Below are 9,607 nucleotides of genomic sequence, written 5' to 3'. Positions count from 1 at the left end.
TAGCTGTTGATTTTTTTTTAAAGACTTAAAATAAAAAAAAAAATCCCTTCAAATCCCTTCCTTCTAATGTTTATTAAAAAGAAATCCATATTAGTGTCACCTCCTGTTTTGATGGTTATGAGACCTTTTTCCCCCCAGTAAGACTATATATATATATATATATATATATACTTCACCATTTGTGTGTTTTAGAGTGATAGCAAGTCAAGTCATTCCACTAGATTTGCTTTGAAATAATTTGGTTGAACACAAGTTTAGTTTGCACATCCAACTGTTAATAGATAATCCACAGTGTACACTTGCACTTTGCCTCTCCAAATATAGGGAACAAGGCAGTCAGTACTTTTTTCTTTACTTGGCATCTGTTGGTAAGTTAAAATGCAACAAAGCTATCTACATGTTACAAATACAATGTTTTTCTCTGGCAGAACATACTGTTAAACCTGATCATTCAGCATGTATTATGGGTTTCTTGGATTTTTAAAAGTTTTTGCTGAGTTAATCGCCTTATTTACATTTTTATAAGGGATTTGTTTCATGGTAGTAATATTGATACGGAGAGTTTAATTTGCATTTTATCTCTTCTGATCAAACAGAAATTAAGACCTTATAATGGAGTTCAGAGTGCTCTTCTTTCTGATATATGCTTCCACCTTCAAATCTGCCATTCAAGCTCAGGACCTCCAAGCTCCAAACATCACTGATCTGGCCTTTAAAAACACTGACTTTGCCTTGAACCTTTACAGAAAGATTTCAAGTCGCCATGATGACAACATCTTCTTCTCACCATTGAGTATTTCCACAGCATTCGCTGCCTTGTCTCTGGGTGCCAAGGGCTCAACTCTCAGCCAGATCTTGTCGGGGCTGATTGTGGACACACTGGCACAAAATGAGCAGCCTGAGCTCATTGCCCAGCTCTTCAGTCACCTCCAGGGCAACATCACCCAGAACAGAGCACTACAGCTAGAACAGGGAATAGCACTCTTTGTGGACCAGCATTTCCAGGTAGAATGGGAGTTTAGTGATCAGATCATGAAATACTTTGATGCTGACATTGAGAATGTGGACTTTAGGCAGACAGAAATCAGTAAGGAGACCATTAATAAGCATGTGAGGAAGAAGACTGGGGATAAAGTAAAGGAGTTGGTGACTAGCATTGATCCACTGACTCAAATGATGCTGACCAGTACTATTTTCTTTCAGGGTGAGTATCTTGCATGTTTAATCTAGAACACCCTTGTTATATCAAATGATGTTTTTTCATGGCTTACCTGGAATTGACTTGACATTGAAATACAGAGTTTGCTCTTAAAGTGCAAAAAATGTTAAATATGTCTGAACTTATTCTGTGTTCATATGGAATATGTATCTAAATGAAAATTCCTTTTAATATCTAGGTGCTTGGGAGCATCCTTTTGACCCTAACCAGACTCGTAGCAGTCGCTTTTATGTGGACAAGTACAACATTGTCCAAGTTCCCATGATGCTCATTATAGATAAGTTCTACATTGCCACTGATGATGAACTTGGAGCAAAGGTGTTGCGTCTGCCTTATCGGGGAGGTGCATCTCTGCTCATTGTTCTACCGGACAGCCATACTGATTACAGCATAATAGATGATGAGATAAATGCTGCTAGAGTTCAGAGCTGGATCAAGAATATGGAAAAAATGTAGGTTTCAAGGGTAATATGTTTTCTTGTTATATTTATTTGTTTTTGCACCTTTAACCTAATAGCTCATAAGTTATTACATGTATTAAATATATCCTATTCTATATGAAATATCAAACTGAAATAAGAGACTGGAATATATACCCACTGTTCACTTTATTAGAAATCCCGTAGTAATACTGTCTTATGACTCCTTATGCTCTCAGAACAATGTTCACTTTAATAGAAATGTTTATGCCAAATTCTGAGCCTGACATCTATGTCACAGCAGAAATCGGCCCATGCACTGTTTTTCCAATCAGGATTTGTCTACTTCGAGTGAATCTATGCCTAAAGTAGTCTCAGATTCCTTTTTTTGGTTGACAAGAATGAAACTTGATGTGGTCATCTGCTGTTGTAGCAGAACAATGTGAATGAGCAGGTGTACAGAAGTCCTAATAAAGTGGCTGGTGGGTGTATATTGATGTCAAAACAAGGCACTTTTGTATTTTAATATCCTACTCTTTCGTTTGTTCTCTTTAATATTCCTAGAAAAGTGGAGGTACACCTGCCCAAATTCAAGATGGAACACTCATACTCCATGCATAAGATTCTCCCGGCCTTGGGTATTGAAAATGTCTTCAAAAATACAGCCAACCTGACAGGCATAAGCCAAGAGGTTGGTCTGAAAGTCTCCCAGGTGAGTGTACATTTTCACCTGTAATATAAGGAGTTGTCAGTACAAGAAAGTAGTGAAACACAGTTAACATTATGTTTATTTGGGGTTAGTTTAAAAATAATGAGCGCAAGCAAGACTATGACGTTGGTGAACAAGAGATCTTGAAAGCAAGCTTGATTCACATGTTGATTCTTGATTTGTGAGCAGGTTCTGCACAAAGCACTGATCAAGGTGGATGAGAGAGGCACCATAGCTGCAGCAGCGACAAGTGTTGGAATTATGGGTTACTCTATGCCACACACCTTTTTTGTGGACAGGCCTTTCTTCTTTTTGATATATCATGAAAAAACTGAGAGTCTTTTGTTTATGGGTAGGGTGATAGATCCCACTAAATGAAATGAATCAGCCTCTGTGTGATGGAAAATGATTTGCCCATGTTGACCTCTGTCTTCTGAGTGAAAATAATAATAATTTTATTAAATAATGGTCATCTATTATATTATATATTATGACCTTTCATTATATAATTGTTTTATGTAGTATTATTTGATATTGTGATTTTCTGTATGTATATGTATGAATCTGCAGTTTAAGCAACAAGGTGTGTACAGACAATGGATTTTCGCATGCATTAAAAAAAAAAATGAAATAAAATGGCATGCTCAAGTGTTCTCCATGATCAAAACTCATATTTTTTGCTAAACTTTAAAACCCAATTCGCAAGTGTATTTGCCTCTAAAACATTCTGGCAAATTTAACGCAATGGATTGGCGCATTGCTGTCACAATGAAGTCAGGTTTTTGCAGACGGATAACTGGGGTTTTTTTAATATGAATAAGAGGAGCTGGTTAGACCAAACTGCCAACCGTGTACGTCGTCACAGTAATGGCTGCGCCCTCGTGGGGTACATGTGTATAGGGGATAGTTTCAGTTACTTATAGCTTCTTAAAGGTTCGATTACTGTGAGTATGGATTGTGTGTGCGTGTACGATATTAAAAAACAACGAGTCGTTAACTGTTTATGACGGCGAACTAATTTGATGTATTTTAACTGCCTAGCTAGTATAAAGGCTAGCATTAATCTCTCAATTTAGCTAGGTTAGCTAGTCTCGGTGAGATAGATGTGAGTTGTGACTGTTATATTAGATTATTCTTGTGTTTTGGTGACGCACACAAACAAACACAAAATAACTTAGTAAATAGTTATTTGGTTTAATACTTTTTTTCTGAAAATGTTCCAATGTTATGCTGATGGCACATCCTAACTAGCTAGCTAGCTCAATACTAGCAAGCAGATTGCCTATGCTAACCTAGGATAGCCAGCTAGCTACTGTTCGAAATAGTGTGCCGTAGTCACGTGTATAAAAGTTTGCAGTAATAGTGAAGAAGAATGTATCTCAAAGGTTACGTATAGGTAGCTGCTACAAATCGAGTTCATTAAGTTCATGTAGCTTAATATAACAGTACTGTTTCTTGCAGAGGGAAAGATGACCAAAAAATCGGTTTCAAGGAAGCGCCTTGGATCTTCTAGAAGAGGGATCCTGGTAAAGGGCAAATGGAAGGCCGTGAAGATAGATCCCAGCATGTTTGCTGATGAGGCCATGGGAGAAGTAGTGTGTTTTGAAGAACTAATAGATTATTCCCTGATTGAATCTCAAAAGGCAGCCAATATGTCCCAGTTGTTACAGGAAACGACAGGGAAAAACACAAAGAATAAGAGAAAAGCCAGTGAAACAGACGATGAGGAGACCTTTGTGGACACACTGGAAGCTGCAGAGCTGTCATCAGGTGGTGATGCTGAACAAGTGGTTGATGTGGAGAAACCAGCTAAAAAGCAGAAAAAGAAAAAGAAACATAGGAGTGATGCTAAGACAATAAACCTGAACAAAGATGAGAGTGTAGAATGTCAGGGCACCTTAGAAGCTTCGGCATCTTTGCTTGGAGTGAAAGAGGATCAGACACTACAAGATTCTGGAGGATGCACTAAGGTTACAGAGGAGCAGACTTTGAAAACAAACAGTAAGAAGATGATGAAACAGAAATCAGCTGCAAAACAAACAGAGGCTGCTGCCCATTTAGGCCCTGTTCATAAGGCTAAAAGGAAACCAAAGAACTGGACGGATGCGGCCCTTTCAACCTCAGAAGGCCAGGACACAGATGTGTCAGCATGGAAAGACCTGTTTGTACCTGACCCTGTTTTGAAGGCACTAAGTAAACTTGGATTTTCTGCACCCACTCCAATTCAAGCTCTTGCTCTTCCTCCTGCTATTCGAGACCACTTGGATATTCTGGGTGCAGCAGAGACAGGTAAAGTGATCTCTGGGATTTGTAGCTTTTTGTTGTTGTTTTTTTCAAAATGTTTCTGCAGCCCAAATCATACCTACAGCGCAGTCCATAATAGGTAAATTGTAAAATCACACCATATGTTATTTTGCTTCTGTCTTTCAGCACAGTTGATTTTGAAATAAAGCAGTGACTGTATAATGTATATAAAAAGGGCTGTTATTCCAATATGGTTTACCCAGTATATAGATTAAATATACTCATGTGAAAGATAACATTGTTCCCTTAAACCTCATATTCAGTGTTCCATTTCAAATTCTGCAATGTTCTGGAATACAGCAAAGTAATCTTTACTATTCATTTACTTAGGAAATGCACTGTATTTCTTACATTTAATAGATCTTCTTTTTCTGCTTTTAATGGGTTAACTGTGAGGCGCATACTGATGATACAAATCTTGCTGAAACCTTGTCCCGTCCTGTCCCCATTTCTCAACCTTCAACTGTGTTCATTATGATTATCTATTATACATCAAGACTTTTTCTTTTTTTTTTTACTGAATACATTTTAATAACACTGAATCATTTTGAATGCGATTTCATGTGAAGCCCTATGTCTTTGCTCTGCAGGAAGTGGGAAGACTTTGTCTTTTGGAATTCCAATGATTCACACCATATTGGAGTGGAAAAAAAGCCTTGACTGCAAGATTGCAGACGCAGGTGGAAAACCTGATTCTGTGATGCAAGTGGAGAGCATTTATTTGCCTGATGGAACATGTGGGGAGACAGCTGACAGAGGCAACCGGGCAAAAGACTTCAGTGCGCATAAGAATGAAAAAATGGACGATGGGGGGGGCAGTGCGGACAGTCAAAATGTGGATGAGGAGAACACCAATGACGATGGTTTCTCTGATGCTGATCAAAGTCAGGGTGATGGTGTGCCAAGTGCAGAGGAAAGTGAAAGCCAAGGAGTGGACTTTAAAACAACTGGGAAGCAAGACAGTGAGAAACAGCCGTTGCTTGGCCTAGTTCTGACCCCTACCAGAGAGTTAGCAGTTCAAGTCAAGCATCATATTGATGCTGTGGCACAGTTCACAGGTCTGTAACATCAATGTGCTGTTTAACATGCTTGACAACAGTGGTTTGTTTGATACCTGAGATCTGTGCTGATGAGAAAATGTTTGAACAGGTGTAAGAACTGCTATTCTTGTGGGCGGCATGGCACCACAGAAGCAACACAGGATGTTGAAGCGCCGGCCGGAAATAGTCATAGCAACACCGGGGCGTCTGTGGGAGATGATTCAGGAGAAGCACCCTCATCTGCGGAACCTGAGGCAGCTCAGGTAATGCTGCAAGGTGCTAAAGCAGAGGTATTCATATCCTGGTCCTTGAGCTCCAGGTGCTACAGAATTTCTACTCTCCCTTTGCTGAGGGGTGAGATAATGACAAAGTGGCCAGTTAGGTCAGCTGTTCAGTTAACTACAAAATCCAACACTGGAAATTGGATTTGAGGTCTATGGTTAAATACTTCTGCATTAAAGTGTTTTTTTCACATGGATCACAAGTTATAGACATAGTCAATGGCATTTTGATTTGTTTATTTTACCATCAAAAAATAGTTTATTCTTTAGTTAATATGGAATTTTCAGTATGTTTGTCCTGTTTCTGTTAGGCCTCTAGGTCCTGTTTTGCATTAATTAGTAAATATGCAGACAGCAGCCATTACAATGTGCAGATTGACCTCCTCAGGTGTCTAGTCATTGACGAAGCTGACCGCATGGTGGAGAAAGGCCATTTTGCTGAGCTTGAGAACCTGCTGGAACTTCTCAACACATCGCACTTCAACCCAAAGAGGCAGACCTTCGTGTTCTCCGCCACGCTGACCATGGTCCACAGCATGCCTGCCCGTCTCCTGCGTAAAAAAAGGCAGACGCAGGAGACGCGCAGCAAGCTGGAGCTCCTCATGGAGAAAGTGGGAATCAAGGGCAAGCCCAAAGTCATCGACCTCACCCGCAAGGAGGCCACGGTGGAGACATTGACCGAGACCAAGATCCACTGCGAGAAGGATGAGAAAGATTATTACCTCTACTACTTCCTGCTGCAGTACCCTGGGCGTACTATGGTGTTTGCCAACAGCATTGACTGCATAAAGAGGCTCAGCTCACTGCTGAATATTTTGGATTGCAACCCACTGCCACTGCATGCTAATATGCACCAGAAACAGCGTCTGAAAAATCTAGAGAGATTTGCAGAAAGAGAAAGGTAAAAGAAAAACAATAAGATGTCCAAGTTTCCCATTTTACCAGTCCTGTCCAATGACCTTTCGCTCATGTTTGGTATTTTCAGGCAACTGAAACACAGGCGACTGATTTATTATGGCTGACAGAATGGTTTTGATACTGATTATTTTAGTGAATAACTTAACATTGTTTAGATTCAAAATTCTAAAAAGGATGAAATTCTTGAGTTTGCGTGCAACTCCTGGCTTGGATTTTGGCTAAATTAATGTTCTCATTTAGATGTTCTCATTTCAAACAGTTGTGTCCTCCTCACCACGGATGTTGCTGCCCGAGGACTTGACATTCCAAATGTTCAGCATGTCATCCACTATCAGGTAATGTCATATCAAATACAGTCGTGACCAAACTTTTGAGCACAAATTTTGGTTTTTACAAAGTTTGCTGCTTCAATTTTATGGTGGCAATTTGCATTAACTCTAGATTGTGAAGAGTGATCAGAGGAATTGCAATTAATTGCAAAGTCATTTCTTGCCATGAAAATTGACAAAAATGACTGCATTCCAGCTACTGTATTTTGGTCCTGCCACAAAATGGCCTGCTAACATAATTTCAGCGATCTTCTCGTTAGCTCAGGAGAAAATGTTAATGAGGACAAGGCAGCTAATCAACCATTTTTCAAATCATCAAGAACTTCAAGGAGAGAGGTTCAATTGCAGTGAAGAAGGGTGCCCAAGAAAGTCAAGCAAGTGTCAGGACCGTCTCCTAAAGAGGATGTAGCTATGGGCTCGGGTCACCACCATTGCAGAGTTTGCTCAGGAATGGCAGAGAGCAGCTGTGAGTTCATCTGCACGCTCAGTGAGGCAAAGGCTTTTGGAGGATGGCATGGTGTCAAGAAGGGCAGCAAAGAAGCCACTTCTCTCCAAGAAAAACATCAAGGACCGACTGACATTCTGCAGGAAGTATAGGGATTGGACTGCAGAGGACTTGGGTAAAGTTATTTTCTATGATGAACCCCCCTTCAGACTGTTTTGGACATCTGGACAACTCCTGAGAAGAAAAGGTGAGCGCTACCATGAGTCCTGTGTAATGCCAACAGTGAGACATCCAAAGACCATTCAGTTGTGGGGTTGCTTCTCATCCAAGGGATTGGGTTTGTTCAAAGTTTGCCATAAGACTGCCATGAATAAGGAAAGGTATCAGAATATCCTCCAAGAGCAACTTCTCCCAACAATCCAGGAGCAATTGATGGAGCACCATTTCACAAGGCAAAAGTGATAACCAAGTGGCTCGGTGAACAAAACATTGAAATTTTGGGTCCATGGCCAGGAAACCCCCAGATCTCAAGCCCATTGAGAAGCTGGGGTCAATCCTCCAAAAGAGGGTGAACAAACAAAAATAGAGAAACTGATCAACCCAAAGCACTGATTAGGCAAGAATGGGTTGCCATCACTCAGGATTTTGCCCAGAAGAGATCATCCTGCATGCCAAGGCGAATCACAGAAATTTTTTTTTTTTAAATAAAGGATCAATACTGTAAATATTAAGTCTGCTTAAACTGAATGTATTTGTCAATAAAAAAAAAACTCATGAAATGCTTATAATTACACTTCACTTTACGATATAAACATCTCACAAAAGGAGCTAAGAAAAACTGAGGCATTAAACATTGTGAAAACAAATTGTCATTCTCAAAACTTTTGGCCACGACTGTAGATGTTAAGTGATTTGATCATTTGAAGTGAAAGGTTGTGCCATATTCATGTTTTAAATTTTGGAAAAGGTCCCAAGGACATCTGAGACATATGTGCATCGCAGTGGGCGTACAGCTCGCGCTGCCAAAGAAGGCCTCAGCCTGCTCCTGATTGGGCCAGATGATATGATGAACTACAAGAAGATCTACAGGACACTGGGGAAGGATGAGGACCTTCCCTTGTTTCCTGTTCAGAACAAATGCATGGCAGCCATTAAGGTATGACACGTATTGTAAATGTAATAACAAAAATCCAGTCTTGTTCAGGTTTCATACCAAGAACTGTCTGCCTAATCTCATTGTTATTCTAATGGCTCAGTTGTGTGCTCACTGACCATTTTGTACAGGAACGTGTTGATGTGGCCAGGAAAATAGAGAAAATGGAATACCACAACAGTCGGCAGAAACAACACAATTCTTGGTTCAGGCAAGCAGCAGAAGAAATGGATATAGACCTGGATGATGACTTGCTTTTGGGTTAGTCATGCTCAGTTATAAAACTACTGTAGGACAGTAGCACTATATTGAATTTGGATAGAAGAGTTCCTTGCAATAAAGAGGTGTTTGACTTGTGTGTTGCAGGAGGTGGCAGAGATGAGGATGAAAGGGAGCATCAGAAGCTAATGAAGGCTCTGAAAAAACAGCTGAAGCAGCTGTTCTCTCAGCCTGTCTTCAAAGCCCATATGAAGACTAAATACCCTACTCAGATGGGCAAGCTGCAGCTTCCCCAGATGCCCCTGGCCAATGAAACGGCACTCATCAGTGTGTGCAAACAAAAACATAAAAGCGAACAGCAACAGAAGCAGAAAAGGAATCAATAGCATCAGCCGTAGTGCTGTTTTAGAAGAGAATGATATAATGGACTTTCAGAATATCACATGGAAATTAATTATGGTTACAGATGAGATCAATGTGAAATTTCTGAACAAAACACACATTGTAATTGTACTCAAAATTAAAAGTACTTTTTTGCAACAACAGTCTCTTGGTAAAACTGTCGACTGAT

The 9,607-nt window shown here is 40.0% G+C and overlaps 2 protein-coding genes across 3 annotated transcripts; both read left to right on the top strand.

The window, feature by feature from the left end:
- Window positions 1–313: 313 nt before the first annotated feature.
- Window positions 314–3,000, top strand: serpina10b (serpin peptidase inhibitor, clade A (alpha-1 antiproteinase, antitrypsin), member 10b). Of its 2 annotated transcripts, XM_027011630.3 has the most exons (5): window positions 314–368; window positions 597–1,204; window positions 1,398–1,671; window positions 2,203–2,350; window positions 2,537–3,000. In XM_027011630.3, the coding sequence occupies exons 2-5, from the start codon at window positions 613–615 to the stop codon at window positions 2,723–2,725; spliced, it is 1,203 nt and encodes a 400-aa protein (XP_026867431.2). In that variant the 5' UTR covers window positions 314–368; window positions 597–612; the 3' UTR covers window positions 2,726–3,000. The 2 variants fall into 2 exon arrangements, with proteins under 2 accessions (XP_026867431.2, XP_035388363.1); XM_035532470.2 differs by lacking the exon at window positions 314–368 and having other exon boundaries at window positions 412–1,204.
- Window positions 3,001–3,752: 752 nt separating this feature from the next.
- On the top strand, window positions 3,753–9,579 carry ddx24 (DEAD (Asp-Glu-Ala-Asp) box helicase 24). Its single transcript, XM_027011594.3, has 8 exons — window positions 3,753–4,636; window positions 5,242–5,709; window positions 5,801–5,954; window positions 6,361–6,873; window positions 7,150–7,225; window positions 8,632–8,820; window positions 8,949–9,078; window positions 9,184–9,579. Exons 1-8 carry the CDS (start codon window positions 3,817–3,819, stop codon window positions 9,420–9,422), a joined length of 2,589 nt encoding a protein of 862 aa, XP_026867395.3. The 5' UTR covers window positions 3,753–3,816; the 3' UTR covers window positions 9,423–9,579.
- Window positions 9,580–9,607: the final 28 nt, after the last annotated feature.

Source organism: Electrophorus electricus, chromosome 10 (genome assembly GCF_041902795.1).
Source record: "Electrophorus electricus isolate QZ-2024a chromosome 10, ASM4190279v1, whole genome shotgun sequence".
NCBI classification, from domain to species: Eukaryota; Metazoa; Chordata; class Actinopteri; order Gymnotiformes; family Gymnotidae; genus Electrophorus; species Electrophorus electricus.
This window is presented reverse-complemented; position numbering and strand designations above follow the sequence as displayed.

What these genes read in the sequence shown, in the direction of transcription:
- serpina10b (XM_027011630.3), top strand. Translation starts at nt 613, where the DNA reads ATGGAGTTCAGAGTGCTCTTCTTTCTGATATATGCTTCCACCTTCAAA. An exon ending in CAGTACTATTTTCTTTCAGG is followed by an intron (nt 1,205 to 1,397) that starts GTGAGTATCTTG and finishes TTTAATATCTAG; the next exon opens with GTGCTTGGGAGCATCCTTTT. An exon ending in TTGGTCTGAAAGTCTCCCAG is followed by an intron (nt 2,351 to 2,536) that starts GTGAGTGTACAT and finishes ATTTGTGAGCAG; the next exon opens with GTTCTGCACAAAGCACTGAT.
- ddx24 (XM_027011594.3), top strand. Translation starts at nt 3,817, where the DNA reads ATGACCAAAAAATCGGTTTCAAGGAAGCGCCTTGGATCTTCTAGAAGA. An exon ending in AGCATGTCATCCACTATCAG is followed by an intron (nt 7,226 to 8,631) that starts GTAATGTCATAT and finishes ATTTTGGAAAAG; the next exon opens with GTCCCAAGGACATCTGAGAC. An exon ending in AATGCATGGCAGCCATTAAG is followed by an intron (nt 8,821 to 8,948) that starts GTATGACACGTA and finishes CATTTTGTACAG; the next exon opens with GAACGTGTTGATGTGGCCAG.